The sequence below is a fragment of the Pan paniscus genome, chromosome 4, assembly GCF_029289425.2.
Source record: "Pan paniscus chromosome 4, NHGRI_mPanPan1-v2.0_pri, whole genome shotgun sequence".
In the NCBI taxonomy this organism is placed as follows: Eukaryota; Metazoa; Chordata; class Mammalia; order Primates; family Hominidae; genus Pan; species Pan paniscus.
The window spans coordinates 131,497,854-131,517,552 of record NC_073253.2 but is presented as its reverse complement, the minus strand read 5'-3'; the positions used below and the strand labels follow the sequence as shown (position 1 = coordinate 131,517,552).

General features: G+C 46.2%; 1 protein-coding gene and 1 long non-coding RNA gene across 3 annotated transcripts in view; one reads left to right on the top strand and one right to left on the bottom strand.

Moving 5' to 3' along the window:
* LOC130541547 (uncharacterized) overlaps positions 1–3,656 on the bottom strand; it is an 89,387-nt gene extending 85,731 nt beyond the window's left edge. The window contains exon 1 of the long non-coding RNA XR_008955617.1: positions 3,598–3,656. This is a non-coding gene — a long non-coding RNA (uncharacterized LOC130541547). The remainder of the gene's footprint in view (positions 1–3,597) is intronic.
* Positions 1–17,662, top strand: part of TRPC7 (transient receptor potential cation channel subfamily C member 7) — a 152,934-nt gene extending 135,272 nt beyond the window's left edge. For both annotated transcript variants that reach the window (XM_063604232.1, XM_003829246.4), the window contains 4 exons: positions 4,056–4,277; positions 4,960–5,040; positions 14,130–14,205; positions 16,803–17,662. In XM_063604232.1, coding sequence (XP_063460302.1) covers positions 4,056–4,277; positions 4,960–5,040; positions 14,130–14,205; positions 16,803–16,972 — 549 coding nt within the window. In that variant the 3' untranslated portion in view covers positions 16,973–17,662. The remainder of the gene's footprint in view (positions 1–4,055; positions 4,278–4,959; positions 5,041–14,129; positions 14,206–16,802) is intronic.
* The last annotated feature ends 2,037 nt before the right edge of the window (positions 17,663–19,699 follow it).

Below are 19,699 nucleotides of genomic sequence, written 5' to 3'. Positions count from 1 at the left end.
TTCCTTTTTCTTTATACTTTTTATCCTTTACAAATCATGTTGTTGCTTTACCTTCTACATGATTAAATAAATAAGCTAAAGTTAAAATAAAAAGCACTGACCTATTGACTCAACAATTCCAATTCTGGGAATAGATCCAATATCATTTTACATAGATGTTCGTTAAAGGAAAAACCTGGAAATAGTCCATTGATATGAGAATGTTTAAATAAACTGTGATATAGTCACACTTTAGAATAAGGTGTAGGATACTGTACATCCAGCATGAGAAAGACTGTTTTGTACTGACATGGGAAAATCCCTAACACATTATTAAGTGAAAAAATGCAAGTTATAGAAAAATACAAATAGGGGAATCTAATCTACGTAACAGTACAAATGCAAACATAGAGAAGAACTCCAAGGAGGCTACAGGGCTTTTGACGGGGCATCCTCTGGGGAAGGGAATAAAAGGAGAGAGAAGATCTGAAATGGGACTTTCACATTTCCTGGTGCACCTCTGTCCTTAAATTATAAGAAACAATTGTTTATATACTTCTTATATAGAAAAAGTAAAGATCCCTGTGTATTAACTTGCTAGGGCTTTCCTAAAAAATACCACGGACTGTGTGGCTTAAACATTAGAAGTTTCTTCCCTCACAGTTCTAGAGGCCACAAGTCCAAGATCAACATCAGCAGGGTTGGCTCCTTCTGAGCCTCTCTGCTTGGCTTGCAGATGTCCACCTTCTTGCTGTGTCCTCACACAGCCTTGCCACCAGTCCAAGAAGATCGGGGCCTCATCCTCGTGACCTCATTTAACTTCAGTCACCTTTTAAAGGCTCCATCTCCAAATACAGTCACCTTCTAACTTGCTGGGGGTTAGGGCTTCTACATAGGAATTTAAGGGGGACACAATTCAGTCTATGATACCCTCCCCAAAAAAGAGTACTCTATGCAGTAGGGAGCACATATACCAAGGCAGGGAGGGGTGAAGCAGTGTGGTATGCTCAGCGCTGCAAGAGCGTAGATTGAGCGAGGAAAAAAGGCAAGAGGTGAGAGGAAGAGGTGAGCCTGGCCATGAAGCCTCAGCCGCTGCCCTCCAGAAAAATACAGCACATTGTGGATGGACAAACAACACATATATTTTTAAAGCATTTTACATACTTAATCACCAGTGTGGATAATGAGCTCTTGTCCACTAGTCCTTCCTGCCCTTCTGGGCCTCAGTTTCCCCATGTGTAAGAGAAAACCAGATGGTGCCTGGAAAAGCTGCAGGTCTCTGCACCACTCCCCCCGGCAATCTGCCATATCCTAACAGGCATGTAATGCTTTGGTTGAAATGACAGTAGCATGGGAAGCCTTGCAGTTGGCTGTGAGGGATGCCCACTAGCTGAGGGCAGGAGCAGGCAAGCCCATGGCATGTGATGTCAAGTTATCCCATCACGGAAAGGGGCCGCGACATGCAGAGAGTGTATTACAGCCCCACACCTCCCTCTGGGCTCTGGACTTCTGTCTTACTGGACCATGGAAGGTACCACTGGAAAATGCCAGGCGTTCATGATCACATGTAGTTTTGATGATGCAAATATTTGTAAACCCTTCCATGAGAACACTAATTTATTGGGTCAGTAGATCTTAAGCCCCTGCTGTCCAAATCCACAATTCACCTGCACCTGCCTCTCCATTCAACTCCCCCCACCCCAGCCCCCTGCCTCTGCAAGCAGCACAGGCTTCTCCAGCAGAGAGCTCTGCCCTGCTCCATTCTGCTCATCCCGCCTCCCCAGCAGCCGCCACTGCACGGCACCCTGCCTGCTTGCGTCTTCACCCCTCTCTTGCTACCTAATCCTTCCTGTCAGCATTTAAATAAGTCACTTGATCTTAAAAAAAAAAAAAAAGGAACTATAAAAAATCCTCCCTCTAGCTTACTTTCCAGCTCCCAACCTTTCTCCCCTGCTCCTTACTGCCGGCATCCTCAAGTTTTTTACACTTCTCGCTGCCTCTTCCACAAGTTAATTCTTACAAATTCTCTACCCCCCATCCCACCCACTCTTGACCTTGTTGAGAACTGCTCACTCCTCGGATCTGAGCCCAAACACCAGCCAGCCTTCCCTGACCCCCAGACTGGGTCAGTGGCCTCAGCACCTAGACCCTCCTCCAGCTCTGGGTACAACAATAAGTAAAAGACTAACTAACTAGCTGTTGAATAGCTGATTATAACCCTGTACTCTTGTGGGCCTCTCCTGGGCCCTTGCTGGGTTCACATCATCGACCAGACTGTGTGTTCCACCACGGCATGGATCGTCATGCCCAGGGCCTCCCTAGCACATGCTAAGTGCATAGCAGGTGCTCCATCAATGCTAAGTGACTGAAGGTTGACTACCAGGCCTATGCTAGGCTATGGAGATGCAAATCACATTTATTGAGGGCTTACTAAATGTCTGGCACTGTTCCGTGTCATCTATGCATTAACTCCTTTAATTCTCACAGCCTATTCGATAGGTATTGCTATGCTTATATTACAGATGAGGAAACTAAGGCCCAGAGTGGTCCATCACCTGCCATGGTTGCATAGCTAGTAAGGAGCAGAGCCAGGATTTAAACCCACACAGGCTGCAGAACCCATGTGCTTTGCACTATACCACACTTCCTCTCAGGACGGATGTCCCTGTTACAACTCTCTTGTACAGCAAGACCAGGAGTGAGCCCTGCCCTCACAAAGCTTCCAACCTAAAAGATCCTTATAGGATGTCCCCAAGTAGACCAGGCCCAGTGTTGATCCTCAACAAAAGCAAAGTGGTCAACCCTGCTGATTATAACCCTATACTCTTGTGGTATATCCCAGCAGCCTCTCCTGGGCCCTTGCTGGGTTCACAGCCCCTCAGAGTGTAGTCACTGCCTGTGGAAAGAGGAACCCACTGCTCAGGGAGCACACATGCACTACCGACCTCAGGGCTATGTGAGGGAAGCAGTTTTATCTCCATAAGCTCAAGACACCTGCCTAAAGTTACACAGCTAATAAGGGGTTTTGAGCCCAGGTCCATCTGTTTACAAACCCCATGCCTCTTTCCTGGTCTCAAACTGCCCTCCTAGGACAGAGGTTCAAGGAACCTGTCTAGACAAAATACACCTGCTACTCTCAGGGGCCCACTTAGCATTCTGGCATTGACACAATGTCAGAAAGAACAGAACCTGGGTTTAAATCTACCCCAGAAGAGAACACAGCTGGATCACCTCCTACAAACTACACTCAGGCTTTCCTCCCCTTGAATTACATATGCGAGATCTATAAACATCCTCCCTGGCAGCACTCTGACCAATAAGAAATATACTGTATAATAAATATACTGTGCTGTCCAGTGTGGTAGCCACTAACCACATACGCCTATCAAGCACTTAAAATGTGGCTGGTCTAAATAGATGTGCTGTAAGGATAAAATTCACACTGGAGTTTGAGGACCTAGTATGAAAACAATACGGTAAGCTATCTTAATATTGTTTTATAATGCTTACATGTTGAAATGATATTTTTGATCTACTGCATTAAATATATTACTAAAATTAATTTCACCTGTTCAATTTTACTTTTTAGAATGGGGCTAGTAGAAAATTGAAACTTACCTATGTGGCTCATCTTTTTGGCTCACAATGTATTTCTAGTGAGCAGCACTTCTTTAGAGATTAATAAATACAATAATGCTGTGGTGGCTGGTGAATCAGCTAGCAGAGCTATAAAAATTAATGAATAACAAGATTAAGTGGCAGTGAGAAAAGTTCTTTGGTTAGCTGCAAATGGAGAATGTTGGTAAATATACCCAGTGGAGGGTAGGGGCGGTTAATATGAACTGGTCGAGGCTTTTCAGCCATGAGTCCAAAGAAGACAGGCAGAAAGTGACCATTGTGCATGGTTTTAGTGAGAGTAAACTCCCCTTCTCTGTGCCATCTGTAGAAAAACTACACCAAGTCCTGCTTAGAAGTCTGCTTTCCGAATGTGGGGGCTGTGTCTCTGCTCCTCAGGTTGGGCTCCATTGTTAAATCGTGGCCTTTGAGGGTGTGTTGTTGTTTCCCTTGTTCCACAGGAGGATGCAGATGTGGAATGGAAGTTCGCCCGAGCAAAACTCTGGCTGTCTTACTTTGATGAAGGAAGAACTCTACCTGCTCCTTTTAATCTAGTGCCAAGTCCTAAATCATTTTATTATCTCATAATGAGAATCAAGATGTGCCTCATAAAACTCTGCAAATCTAAGGCCAAAAGCTGTGAAAATGACCTTGAAATGGGCATGCTGAATTCCAAATTCAAGGTAGGTAGCATGTGGTTTATGAGGCTAGAGAAGGCAGCAGGAGGGGGCAGGCAAGTCTAGAGTGTGTTTGAGTCATATGGCTGCCCTCCCCCACCCCATGCAAGGGGAGCCAGGAGCTGGGAGGGCCGGTACTCTGTAGAGTCTACCTGGACACATCTGAAAGCTCCAATGCCAGCAGAGGCTACTGTGATACCCTCCTTTCTCCTTGCAACCCCTTGGAGAGGTGCCCTGCTAGGGACATAGTAAGCTGCCTGGCTAAGCCATGACCCCAGTGAAGGGAACCCCTTAGTGGACTTGGAAATGGAACAGCTTTTCTCAGAAAGTATCTGGAAAATGATCTCTGAGAAAAAGGTTTCCTTCCCACTGTCTGGGTTTCCTGGGGATTCTCAGTGTTTATTAGTATGTTAAAACCCCTGGAGAAAAGACATCCATCTAACCTTAATTCAGTGCTTTCCAACCAAGTTGACTAAACAATATTCTGTAACCCTTATTAACATCCTACAGAGCTAAAGGTCCTAGGAACAATGTTCTAGGAAGCCAAGCAGCACCAGGTAAATCAGCTTTCAAAAGCTGCTTCACTGAGACAGCCCCGTATGTGGATACTGTTCAAGTCCTACGAGATATGGAGGGATGCATGTATGTTTTTCTGTGTGATGTGTGTGGGTTTGTTTGTTTTATCCAGAAGACTCGCTACCAGGCTGGCATGAGGAATTCTGAAAATCTGACAGCAAATAACACTTTGAGCAAGCCCACCAGATACCAGGTAACCACCCCTTTCCCAAGCATCCAAGCATGGGCAGAAGTAGACTCCACTAAGACACAGATTTAGTCCCATGACTGTGTCATCCCCCGAGAACACAGCTTCATTCCTTCCTTTATTGTACAAATATTTATTGAGTACTTACTATATGTCAGGCACTGTGCTACTTCCTGGGGATACAGATACAGATGTGGTTCCTCCCTCAGTGGCACCTCCAGTCTAGTGATGATGGACAATAAACAAGTCAACACACAGATAAGTGTATGCCCTCAAACTGGTAATAGTGACAAAAAGCAAACAGGAGGACTCAAAAACAGAAAAATAGGGAGCTTCAGCCTAGATATAGTTTTCAGAGAGGACATCTTCAAGGAGAGAACAGTCAGCCAAGACCACTCGGATGCAGGAGGCAGCCATATATGGCCTTCCAGGCAGAGGAAGAGAAGGGTGGCAGGTCCAGGGCAGCTGGGCACTGTGGAAGCAGAGGGTGGAGGGAGTGAGGTCAGAGGGCCAGACCACTGTCAGGATGGGGGAGAGGGTAACTTTGCCCAGGAGGGGAGATGATGAAATTGTATTCGTGCTTTAAGAAAACCACCTAACTGCTATAATGAGAGGAGACAGGTGGGGACAAGAGTAAAAGCAGGGATACCAGTGAGGAGGATGTGACAGTCATTCAGGTACAAGGCATGGTTGCTTGGATTGGGGTATGAGCAGGGTGATAGAGAAAAGCAGACAGATGCTATACACTTTCTGGATATATAGCTGCTGGGCACATATGGGGAGGGCAAGGCACACCCAGCATGGCTCACAGGTTTCTGTCTTAAGCAGTCAAGTAGATATAGGTGTCTTCAGACTTGGACTGCCAGCCTGCCAAGTCTGTTGTCAGAAAAATTAGAAAAAGAACTTTTATGCTTCCAATCCTTGCATTGCTTTTGGAAATGAATGCCAGATCTCTGTATCCGTTTGGATCAGCCCATGCGCCAGTGATAAACGATAGCTACAGATGATCAATTATAAAAGGGCAGGCCACTCCTTTCCTGTCTCCCACTTCTCGATGATCAGCAGTTTCACCTATGCTGATCATTTCTTATCAGATGTAAATTTTAAGCTGTCCTGAGCATTCCTTTGGGTGGAGGTGATGTGCCCCTGGTGCCACCTTCCCACAGGGAGAATTACAGACTTAGATCTTTTAGATACAGGTCTCTAACTGAATCTCTCCAACCATATTTCAGAAGCCAGCTGTGCAGTTAGGAGAATTTAATTGCACAATTAAGAAATGGCTCATCCCTCAAAGAGCTTATAGTTCTATCAGATGACAGGCGAAAAATTAGCAATGGGCAAATCTTGTGTTTAATCACGCACAAAATTGGCACTGACTGGTTTGATCTGCTTTGAGCTATTTTACAGACCAAAGCCTTTGGTCAGTGAAAGTATTTTTATTTCTCAGCTTTTCAGAGAGAAGTGTAGATTATCTGTGTCACAGAAAAGATAGATACCCAATGGGTTAGGGCCAAATCTCTCCTAGGTTTTGAACAGAATTAGCTCCTGAGATAAAGGAAGATCAATTCTGTGTGAATGTCCCATTCCAGAATGAATCCTTTCTGAAAGAGACCATTTTCTTTTCTTTTTTTACTTTTTTTTTTTACTTTATTTATTTATTGATTTTAGACAGATTTCACTCTTGTTGCCCAGGCTGGAGTGCAATCGTGCGATCTTGGCTCGCTGCAACCTCCGCCTCCCAGGTTCAAGTGATTCTCTTGTCTCAGCCTCCCGAGTAGCTGGGATTACAGGCATGCGCCACCATGCCTGGCTAATTTTGTATTTTTAGTAGAGATGGGGTTTCACCATGTTGGTCAGGCTGGTCTCAAACTCCCGACCTCAGGTGATCCACCTGCCTCGGCCTCCCAAAGTGCTGGGATTACAGGCATGAGCCACCACGCCTAGCAGGAGACCATTTTCAAAAGCAGTCTCAGAGCAGTCCCATCTCTGTCTTCCATCCTCGCTGGTTGAGTCCATACTGCCTTGAATCTCCCCAGGAACTTCCTGCTGTGATTACAGAGATTGGTCATCTACAGCTTCAGGCAACTGATGACCTTGGAAAGCTTTGCTCATTTTGTAATTTGTGACTCCACAGAAGAAGCCTGAGGTGACTTATTCAAATAGTTGTCACAGAAAAGAAACAAAAAGCCAGCCAGTAGGCATCAGAGGAAAGGGGCTGAGAGAAAGCAGTCTTTGCACATTGGCTCTTGGCTCCACCCTGCTAGGCTGTGTGGCATCGTCCTGAGTCATCATCTGCTCACAATTGGAGTAAACCCTGAGATGTCACTAAAAGATACCTGGATGCAGGCTGGACACTAGCTCACGTGTACTCTCCCATATTCCTTGGAGATGGGCACTGTCTTCAACCCCATGTAACAGATGAGGGAATTGAGGCTCAGTGGCCAAGGCCACACAAGTGACTGAATTGAGATCTCTCTGACTCAGAGGGCCCCCCCTCTCTCACCACGTCATGCTGCCTGGACACCTGCCTATTATTTATCTTCATAGTTTTGCACCAGCACCCTCCTCAGAACCTTTCTTGCCTGTGTTTGACGGTCACCAGGAAGAGACCTATCTGAGCCTTCCAAGCACACAGTGAGGAGGCAAGGAGCAGAAGGCACTGGGGCACTTTTGCTGTCAATGGCAGCAAGGACAATTTGAGGGGGGATCTGAGTATGGTTCCTCTCTTTCCTTGGGCCCACCAGTGGCCTTCCAAGTAGCATTGCTTTCCTCCCACAGCAGCTTCCAAATGTGCAGAGAACATGAGCAGCCCAATTCACCCCCTCCTTCTTACAATCCAGGCCCTAGGCAGAGCTGCTGTCACTAAGCACATATTCCGTCAGCTTCTCACATATTGTGGCTCTGAGAAATCACTTAGTGTTCCCAAGAAGATAAAAGCACCATCGTTCACACACATTTAGTTACTAAGTTTGCTGCTTTTTTGTCTCTTCATTCGATTTCTCAACTGTTAGCATTTCAGGTGTTCATTCAGCTGTTTGTCAATCCTTCTGCTTTTGTGAGGTCTTTGTTGTAAGGGAAGACAGCTCCTTCAGACTTCAGAGGCTTTCTGTGTTTTCTTTTTTCCTTAGGCTCCAGGGTGTCTGAATTGTTATTTTTCACAAAACCATTTTTTTAATGTGTTTTTCAGTCTGGGCTCTGCAGACCTGAGACCAATCAATGGAACAAAACCATGATACTGGTGAGATGGCCAAAGTATGCCTCATCCCCAAGCTCCCTGTGATCTGTTTCAAGATCCAGCTTGTCAGTTTGTTGGGGCAGGAAGTATGCAGACCCATATACTCACTCTGAGAGGCATATTTCTTCATGGTCAAAGTAAACAAGCGATATCCCAAATAAACCATAGAATCCAGGCACATCCATCATTCACATACACTCCAATCTTTATGCTGCAATCTGCTCCCCAAAACCCCATGGGGAGTTCTCTTTTCCATCTTCTAAATGGCCTTTACCAAAGAGATCAAAGCAAAGAGGATGGACAACTTGCCAGTGCTTATTTATTCTATTGTTGTGTCTGATAAACCTCAGTTTAACAAATGACTTGTCCTGTGATCCATTTTGTCCACTCTCTTCCAAATGTTCCTCAATTTCTGTTTTCCTAGGTGACCACATTTCTTCCCTCTGGATCCTACCTCATTGGCCATCATCAGTGTACAGTATGTGTTCTCTTCCTTGCTTCCTTATCTGTGTCCTCATCTGCCCTGGCTGTGCAGGGAGAGTTGTCTCTCCCATAGAAAGATGTCCTGTGTTCCCCTTCACCATCAGTGGCCAGAGGCCATTTGGCCTCTTGTAGTTTGGGCCGGGTCTGGGCTGTGGGAACTGTGTGCCTTCCTCTCCGGATGTAGGGCTCTGCGTGACAACTGCTCTTATCCATTGTGCATCTCATCTTCATCCTCTTGAGTATGCTTTGCCTGAGTGATAGCACTCAATATACTCATCTCCAGTATTTGCTAATGCATGGGGCAGGGCAGGGAGAGTTGCCACTACCAGGGACATAGTAACTTGGAGAAAGCTTATTATCTCCATGAAGTGAAAGAACTCTATGGAAGATAGCAAGGAGGTATCTCAAACTCATCACAAAACATACACACACACACACACACACACAGACACATACACATACACACACACACACACATTTCCCCCACATAGTGAAAGAAGGGAGGCTTTCTATGTCCATCTTTTCTATATCTATTTTCTATATCTATATCTATTTTCTATATCTATTTCTAGAATAGAAATAGATATCCTATCAGGGGAACCAGCCCCCAGTATTTCAATGTAGGTTCTTTCTATTTTCCATAATTGTTGGCCATCTGAGAAATAAAGAGAAAGAGTTCAAAGAGAGGAATTTTACAGCTGGGCCTCCGGGGGTGACATCATATATCGGTAGGACCATGATGCCCACCTGAGCCACAAAACCAGCAGGTTTCTATTGAGGATTTCAAAAGGGGAGGGAGTGCAAGAACAGGAAGTAGGTCACAAGATCACATGCTTCAAAGGAGAACAAAGATCATATGCCTCTGAGGTCAATAAAGATCACAAGGCAAAGGGCAAAGCAAAGATCACAAGGCAAAGGGCAAAATCAAAAACTCCTGATAAGGGTCTATGTTCACCTGTGCATGTATTGTCTTGATAAACATCTTAAACAACAGAAAACAGGGTTTGAAAGCAAAGAACTGGTCTGACCTCAAATTTACCGGGGTGGGGTTTCTTCTCCACCCTAATAAGCCTGAGGGTACTGCAGGAGACCAGGGCATATTTCAGTTCTTATCTCAATCTCATAAGACAGACACTCCCAGAGCGGCCATTTATAGACTGCCCCCCAGGAATGCATTCCTTTCCCAGCGTCTTAATTATTAATATTCCTTGCTAGGAAAAGAATTCAGTGATATCTTCCCTACTTGCATGTCCATTTATAGACTCTCTGCAAGAAGAAAAATATGGCTCTATTCTGCCCGACCACGCAGGTAGTCAGACCTTATGGTTGTCTTCCCTTGTTCTCTGAAAATCACTGTTATTCTGTTCTTTTTCAAGGTGCACTGATTTCATATTGTTCAAACACACGTTTTACAATAAATTTGTACACTTAAAGCAATCATCACAGTGGTCCTGAAGTGACGTACATCCTCAGCTTACAAAGACAACAGGATTAAGAGATTAAAATAAAGACAGGTGTAAGAAATTGTTAAAGTATTATTAGGGAAGTGATAAATGTCCATGAAATCGTCACAATTTATGTTCCTCTGCCGCAGCTCCAGCCGTTCCCTCCATTCAGGGTCCCTGGCTTCCCGCAACAATATCCTCTGTGCCATCCATGTTAAATAGAACTTTTGGCCATTTCTCCAACCATTTCAGGCTTTCTGGTGGCAAAACTGGTTTTTGCAGATACCAAGTTGTGCAGCATGCACATAACAGAAGGGAAGTTAGGTCTCTATGAGGACATGAAGTTTTTTTGGTTTTTGAGACAGAGTCTTGCTCTGTCACCCAGGCTGCAGTGCAGTGGCACCATCTCGGCTCACTGCAACTTCTACCTCCCAGGTTCAAGCAATTCTCCTGCCTCAACCTGCCAAGTAGCTGGGACTACAGGTGTACATCAACATGCCTGGCTAAATTTTGTATTTTTAGTAGAGATGGGGTTTCGCCATGTTACCCAGGCTGGTCTCCAACTCCTGGCTTCAAGTGACCCACCCACCTCAACATCCCAAAGTGCTAGGATTACAGGCATGAGCCACTGTGCCTGGCAGGACATGAAGTCTTTAAGAACTGGCAGGCAGTCACACTGCTCTCCCTGAAGGTCCCTGTCACTCTGGGAAGTGCCCTGGAGGTGAGGAGGAAGGCTAAAGTGTCCCTGCACATCTGTAGTGCTCAGCTGATTCTGCTTCCACAAGAAGACTTTATAATCCTAATGCATACTGAGAGCTTCAAAGTAAACCTTTGCTTTTCTACCCTCTGAGCCCTAGGTCTACAGAAACCCTGGCTCAGATCGAGCATGCCAGTGCTCAAGAGTGGGCCATGAGCATTCCTGCCAGTGCCAGAGCAGAGACCCCCTTCTTCAAGGGATGACCATTGTATGATGTCACCCAGCCTCTGAAATCTAGTGAGGCTTCCCCCTGCATAAAATGACTCAGTACCCAGACACAGCCCAAACCCTCTTTGACTAATGGGAGCCAGTTTCCCACATCTCATTTCCTAAACCATCTTGAGCCTTTGTTTTGATGCTCAGATGAAGTCCCAGCCATGATTTCCATGCTGGTTAAATCTCAGATCTGCCACTTTCCAGCTGTGTGACCTTGGAGAAGTTACATCAGTCTCTGAGCCTCAGTGTCCTCATTTGTAAATGGAAATGACAACTCCCATCTCACTGAGTTTCTTGTAGGAGTCAGTAAGATCACTTTTATGAGAGGCTGACACAATCCTGGTCTATGGAAGCACTCAATGCATTTGCTTCTTTGCGTCTTCATCCTTTCACCCTTCCTCCTGAGGGGCTCCTCTGCATTGAAGGAGACTGTGAGCAGGATCTCACCTATCCCAGCCAAATAGAGTTTGAGGGGCACATTTTCTATTATTAGTAAATATATGCTATGGAATGTTCTTAAATACAAAATGTGTACACCAAACAGGAAGGGCTGTAATTCTGGCTGCACCTATGAAAGAATTTTCCTCAACACCATTTGACTGCCAATCTCTGGCTTATCATTTTACATGAGAAACAGTAAAGCTCTTTAATTGTTGGATCCAGAAACTGAAGAACCCTTAATTCCTGAGGTTTGCCTTGAAAAGGCAACCAACTTTAACTAGGTCCCTTTAATTTTGTGTCAGCCTGAAAGATTGCAGTGGAAGAACACTTCTGAATTTCTTATTCAGCAAGAATGACAGATACCTAAGTGTCTGTTTTGTTATTTTTTTTTCATGAGAACTAGTTTAGGACAAAGTTTTTGTCTTGTTTTGTTTTTCCAACTCAAAGTGAAAGCAGCATTACTGAGTCTCATGGAAAGGGATACATATATTTTGTATATATATTTTATATAATCTCAAAAAATATATTTTTGATATATATATTATATATTTTATATATAATATATCTCAAATATATATTATATATTTCATATATAATATATCTCAAATATATATTATATATTTCATATATAATATATCTCAAATATATATTATATATTTCATATATAATATATCTCAAATATATATTATATATCTCATATATTATATATCTTAAATATATATTATATATTATATTATATATATATATTCTTTTTTCTTTTTTTTTTTTGAAATAGAGTCTTGCTCTGTTGCCCAGGCTGGAGTGCAGTGGCATGATCTTGGCTCACTGCAACCTCTGCCTCCCAGGTTCAAGCAATTCTCTCTGCCTCAGCCTCACGAGTAGCTGGGATTACAGGCACACACCACCACGCCCAGCTAATTTTTGTATTTTTAGCAGAGACAGGGTTTCGCCATGTTAGCCAGGCTGGTCTTGAACTCCTGACCTCAGGTTATCCACCCACCTCGGCCTCCCAAAGTGCTGAGATTATGGGCATGAGCCACTGCACCTGGCTTGAAAGGGATATATTTTTTATAACTTAGATAACTTACTTTATTGACTAAACTATGTCCATGAGAAATTCAGCGCTGCAGTTTAACTGCTAGTAGGATAAGACCCAGGCTTCTCTGAGAAGGAGCAGCAGGAAGGCAACTACCAATTAACTCTGCAGCCTGAAATTAGATCACAACTCAAACCACACAGCCAGTTGGCCCATGAGCCCGAGGGCTGAGGAGGGGCAGTGCTGGCCTGAATGAGCTAAACCCAGTGTTATCCTAGAGAGCCTTTCGGGTTCAGGTGAAGTCTTAGAATCACAGGCCAGGAAGCATCTCTGTGGCAAGCTCTTCATGGTTAAAGGGATGGAAAGAACCATAATTGATGATAATGAGTAAATCCTGCAGCTTTTTGCATCCAGTTCACTTACTTTTTATTTGCAAGATGCTTTTCCTCAGCCTGTGTAGCAAAGCTAGGAACAGAATCAGGTCCCTTCTCTTCAAACTGGAAAATCCTGCCTCTGTCCTCTTGGTCCTCAGGTGTGAGCTGGTGAGAAGCCCACAAGAAGGGAGGACCAAGGAGCAGGGAAATCCCTTCCTCTCTTCCACACTGCTCATCTCTTGGAAGATTCAGAAGTCTCGGCTACCCGAGTATTTTTAAATCCTGTGATTTCGCAGGAACCCTGGACCAACTAGCTGGCAAAATCCAAAGTTCACCTCCTGCAGTCTTTCCTACACTTGGCTCTATTCTTGGTGTCTCTTAAGTGTTTATTCATGCCTCGCCTGCTTAACGAATTCAGTATCTTCATAATAAACAGAACTTGAGGGCCAAATCCTGCTCCAGTGTGACTCCGGCAGTACAGTGTCAGGCCTGTGGGAAGTGGTATCTCTGTAAAACCCCAGAGGCCCGGCTGTGTCTGCTTCTGCTTCTGGTAGGAATTTTCCAAGGTACAGTGGACTTGTCCTCCAAGCCTGGTCCTGACTTCTGTACCCAGCGGATCTCTTCACGAAGGGCACACTGCTCACTGTGACCTCTGAGGGAGGCAGCTCCACCCAGGCAGGCCTGCTAAGTCTTCCCCAGCCCTCCATCCTTAAAACAGAACTGAGGTCCAGGAAAGATGACTTGACTGAGCAGGGCAGAGCCAGGCCAAGGCCCCTGGAGCAGAGACGTGGATCCAGTATTTCTGCCACTGCCCACTCCACCCTTTCTCTCTGTCTCTCTCTCTGCTTGGCTCAGCTTCCTGCCATTAAGAAGTATTCCTGTTACATCCCAGGTTCAGGTGCACATTGCATCCTGCGGGGGAGGCAAAACAGAGGCTGGCCAGGTACCCGCACTGTGCAGGGCACCCCTCCAGAGTGAGGCGCCAGGCATGGGAGGGTCGCCATGGTTGCTGAGGCTCTTCAAGGGAGGGAGGGGTCCTGCTACACCACGCAGGCTGCCTCTGCATTAGGCCAGCCCTGTCTGATCCCTTCCTTGCTTGGCATTTCAGAAAATCATGAAACGGCTCATAAAAAGATACGTCCTGAAAGCCCAGGTGGACAGAGAAAATGACGAAGTCAATGAAGGTAAATGACTGGATTTCTACCCACGTGGTGATTTAAAACAACACAGGTTCTGTGAGTCTCACTGGGCTACGGCCACAGTGTTGTCAGGGCACTGTGCTCCTTTCCAGAGGCTCCAGGGAGGCTCAGTCTCCTTGCTCATTCAGTTGTCGGCAGAGTGAATTTCCACGGGGCTTCAGGCCTGTCCCTGTTGCCTTGCTGGCCACAGCTGGGCTGCCCTGAGCTCCAGCACTTGGTCTGTGCATACAGCCCCACCACCTCAGAGCTGGCAGCAGGCATGAGGCACCCTCACACTCCATTTGCCCTGCCTCATCTTCCATTGTCCCATCTCTGACCCCACTCCTCTGCCTTCCTCCTCCACCATTTTTTTTTTTTTGAGATGGAGTCTCACTCTGTTGCCCAGGCTGGAGTGCAACGGCACAGTCTCAGCCCACTGCAACCTCTGCCTCCTGGGTTCAAGCGATTCTCCTGCCTCAGCCTCCTGAGTACCTGGGATCACAGGTGTGTGCCACCACGCCCAGCTAATTTTTGTATTTTTTTAGTAGAGATGGGGTTTTACCATGTTGGTCAGGCTGATCTCGAACTCCTGACCTTGTGATCCGCCCATCTCAGCCTCCCAAAGTGTTGGGATTACAGGCATGAGCCACTGCGCCCGGCCCCTCCTCCACTTTTAAGGACTCATGTGATTGAATTGGTTCCACCAGCACAATCCAGAATAATCTCCTTCTGTTAAGGGCAGCTGATCAGCAACCTGAATTCTATTTGCCACCTCAGTTCCCCTTTGAGGGGAAACATAGTCATGTTTCCCACAGGCAGAACATCAGGGATCAGGACGGGGACATCTTGGGAGTAGGGGACATTCCTCTGCCTCCCACAGCAATGGCAGCCTTGAGCCAACCTCATGCCTCTTGAGTGCAGGATGGTTCAGAATTCCAATGCTGTACTTCATTCCATGGTGCACATCCACTGAGCAGATGCACACTGCGTTTAGGGTCTGCTGCCGCTTGCTTCTAACTGGCCCTGTCCAGTCTCAGTGGGAGGTTCTCAGCATCTAACTGACAGCCGTGTTTCTCAAAGTGTTCCCCACCTCAGAACTAGCTGTTAAAACTACAGATCCCAGACCCCACCCAGACCTAATGAATCAGCATCTCTGGAGTGGGGTCTGGGGATCTGCTTTTGGAAAACTGTACCAAGGGTCTCTGATACACACTGAAGTTTACCAACTATATTATTTTCACTGTTTGGGTTGTTTTCCAGTCTATTTTAAGCAGTTACTCTTAGATGAAAAGCAAATTACTTTATACCAGGTAATTAATGAGATACCTATGATAAATATTTGCCACCTAGAAACAGCCTCATCCATGATTGAAGTTTCTGTTCTCCTAGCTTGGGCCACAGGGAACTACAGAAAGAGCCTGGTCATTGGGTGACCCTCTGCTGCATCCTGGGGCACCCAGCATGCAGCTCGAAGCTCAGCCATAACTGAACTGCCCCTGAGCTGACATGGTTTAGGGGCAGACAACAGCCCACCTACCTACTTGTAGGTCTCAAACAAACAATGGCCAAGTGTCAGGCCAGCCAGCCTCAAGCAGTATGTAACTGATTCATGTGAATATCACTGATCATAGAAGGTGGGGGTATCCAGGTGTCATGGCACTTAAATTACACCATGAAACGGGGGCTCAGTGAAGCATCTGATAAAAACAGGGGGTGTATCCATTTGTCAAAATGGATCAAACTGTACCTTTAAGATCTCTGCCTTTTATGTATATAGACCATACCTGAAAAATAGACGAGTAATGTTTCCACAGACAGTGGACTCCCACACGAGCCAAGTGCACTATCTACAGTATTAGGAAAGATCCTTTTGACATCTGTTTGTGGTTAATAAGAAGATTCCCACAGCCTAGACCCATTGGACTTCTAACCACAAGGTTCTCTGTGGAAATAAAAGTGAAAGTCCCTGCTAGGTGGTCCCTCGTTATGGAAGGAGGAGGCGGCAGGCATTGACGAAGCTCCTGTCAGCGAGGTGGTGCTGCTGCTTGTGTGGGCTGAGTGGACCCTGCTCAGGTGGCCAGCTCACTCCCAAGAGGCTGGTCAGCTCCATGGCCACCACGGCTGCATCTGCTGTGCCGAGCCATTCTCTCCAGGCTCCTGGGAGTTTCTCCTCCCTACAAATCACAATGACAGAACAAAACATAGCATCATCAAAATCAATGCTCCGGTTAATGGGGTTGTTTTCCAGAGTCTTGAAATCTGCCTTTAGTGACTCTGAAACAAACTTTCTAACAAGTATTTTATGAAACAGGTGCTAGACACAATTCACAGCCCTGATCTTGACTCCTCCTTCAAACCCCTAAGGGAAAGGTTTTCCTGGAATGGGAGGAGAAGGGCTTTCTATGGATCGATGTGTCCTTCAGTGGTGGGGGAGCTGGGTGGTTCTGGGTTCAAATAGAGCCCCCCTTGCCTCACCTTCAACCCTGGTGGGCTGGCCCAGGACCCGACATTCCACTGGAAGGATGCACATGCCCACATGTGCATGGGACAAGCCCCCAGCTTCCACCTACTCAGACTCAGCAAAATCTCCTCTGTCCTTGCAGGCGAGCTGAAGGAAATCAAGCAAGATATCTCCAGCCTGCGCTATGAGCTTCTTGAGGAAAAATCTCAAGCTACTGGTGAGCTGGCAGACCTGATTCAACAACTCAGCGAGAAGTTTGGAAAGAACTTAAACAAAGACCACCTGAGGGTGAACAAGGGCAAAGACATTTAGCAGCCCACATCAGCGTCTGTGACTTCTACCAGCATTCCAAGGCCAGGTTGGATGCCCTCGCCCCCATCCTTGGTGGGGAGGGGTCCCCAGCCCACTCCTCTAGGACACGAAGGGGATCTCCTGGCTCAGTCTCTTGCAGCATGACTGACATCTCCAGCCCGCTGGCCTGCCTAGACCCAGAACTGCTGTGAATCTAGGTGGTTGGGTAAGAAAAGCTACCATGGGAGGAGGGGAGGAACAGCCCCCTGACGAGTGTGAGACCTTTGGTCCAGCCACAGTGAAACCCATCCCTGTGGCCAGAGCAGGAAAAGGCCATCTTGGGTGCACACCTGTGCCCTCCCACTGCAGGTGGGACTGCAGCTCTGGCTGTGTCCTGGGAAGACAAACACCTCAACCCACAAACTCCTTCTCACTCCCTCCCTGCCACCCCCAACACATCCAAACAGAACCAGGAGGTGACCTGTGATCTATTCTTAAGTGCCAGATGAGAACACAGCCTAATAGCAAAATAGTTCTATTTGTTTATATAAAAAAAAAGTTTAAAAATCCTAAATTGAAAACTGTACTGTAGGTAGCACTGTTTAGAAAACAACAACAAAATCCAAATGATGTATTTTTACCTTTATTAAGATTATCTTGTATTTACTATTTTTACCTAAAATGGAAAGAAATAAAATTACCTCATAATAACTTCTGTGGATACGCTACCAGGGCCGCCCCACTCGCGGGCCCAGTCTGGAGGTGGCCTTGGGAACCTGTGGCCCAGGGATGCTTCGGGAGGAGAATGGGCTGATGCGGTGGGGGTTGGGTGGGGACGAAGGCACCACCCTCCTTAGAGTCATGCAGCCAGGACCCCCAGAAGCTCCAGCCTCCACCTCCAAGCCCCTCCTCCTGTGCCCAGACCTAAGGTCAGGAAGGAGGTAAAGGAAATGCAGAACAAGTGGAAAGTTTTCTCCCACCCCATTCTAGAACTTTCCTCCATGTGAAAGGAAGGGGAGGGGCAGGAATGAGGCCTCAAAGTGTCCCCCCAACCAAGGAAGAGGCTAAGTGTGAGTAGGGAGAGCAGCCACCAGAGGGCGCTGAGTCCCAAACAATGCCTGTTCGGAGCAGGTGTGCGAAGATGCCATTCATCTTCCAGAAGCTTCCAGAAGAGCCCTCTGCTCCCAAGGAAATATTCCTAGTGCTGGCCAGAAGTATTCAGCTTTTGCCGTGTACCAGGCACTGTGCTGGGGGCTTTGCATGCATCAGTCCACCGGATCCTCACAGCAACCCTGTGAGGAGGGTGATGGTTACAAATTCACATGCCTTGCAGACATTCTAGAGGGGGGAAGATAAATATATAATAATTATATATATATATATATATATATGCATGTGTGTATGTGTAAATGTATATATGTATGTATATGTAGAAAGAGGGAGCTTGTGTTTCAAGACATACGTCTTTGTCTTCAGGGGCAAACATTTTTTTTACTTAACTCTGCTATAAGAAACAGCCGATCAGATGAGGCGATAAATAGAAGTGAGGTTGGTGCCAGCATTGATGGGAGTGACGAGGGACAATGACAGACTGCACAGCCGTGCCCTGCCTAAAGCAGGCTGCAGACACTCAGCTCAGCCCATCGTTGCCATAAGGAATATAAGTCCTGTTTTGCCACATCTTCCCAACTGCTGAAAAAAAGAAAAAGTCAACATTTGTTGGGCTCCTGGCCGCCAAGATAGGCAGCAGAAGATGAGACATGGCTCCATGCCTGGGCCTTCCCAACCCAATCTGCACCATCACCTAGTATTCAAGCAAGACAGAAACAGGCATTTGACAGGTACTGGGCATACTGCACATGCAGGGGCACTTGATAGACATAAACTCTGGCCCAGGAGGAGGACCCATAGAGGACCATGGATGGATTTCAAAGAGCCTGCAAGTCCTAAGGTGCCCTTCAGGCTGTGTGCTTGTCTTTGCAATGGGTGCATTGTTCTGGAGAGAACACCTGTAGCTTTTTGCAAGCACTCATCTACACGCCCCCGGTAAGTCCACAAATGAGGAATGACTTTACTCAGCAGCTATGTACTAAGCCCCTTGCCAAGTGCTAGGGACAGAGCCACATGCATCCAGTGTGGCTCCCTTTTTAAACCCAGACTCTGAAAAGGGAGGCTTAAGTGCTTTGTAGGAAGAGCAATTGATTCATCCAGGGGACAAATTGCTAACACTTCTGGAAGACTGCCTTTCAGATCCCTCATTTATCTTTATCAGAATGCTAATAAACACTTCTGAGATGCATTCTTCAATTTCTCTATCTGCCTTCAGCCAAAGGCAGTTAGCAACCCCATTTTCAAACCATGGGGCACACTTTTCCTGTCAAACCTAAGTCTCAGATCTACTCCTTATAGAGATAAAGGAAAACCAGTCTCACTGAGTAATTAAAAACTGGGAAAGAAAACTAGTACCATCCATTAGGGTTTTAATGCCATGTCTAGGAGGTAAAGGTAGTCCAGGAATGAATTCATGGCTGTCAGATGGCTATGGGGAAGGGCAGAAGAGAGCCTCTTTTTGGTGGAGAGCTGTTGGAGAGGCCTGGAACTGAGGGCTGGCAGAGATCAGCAGCCTGAAGCAGGGAAAAGAGCTCAGTCATCTTCCAGGCACTACCAGTCTCCCTCACTTGCCCCATCTCTTGGGCCCATGCTAAATTAGCCAGGCAGGGGAAGCAGCACTTGAAGAAGCCAAACAGC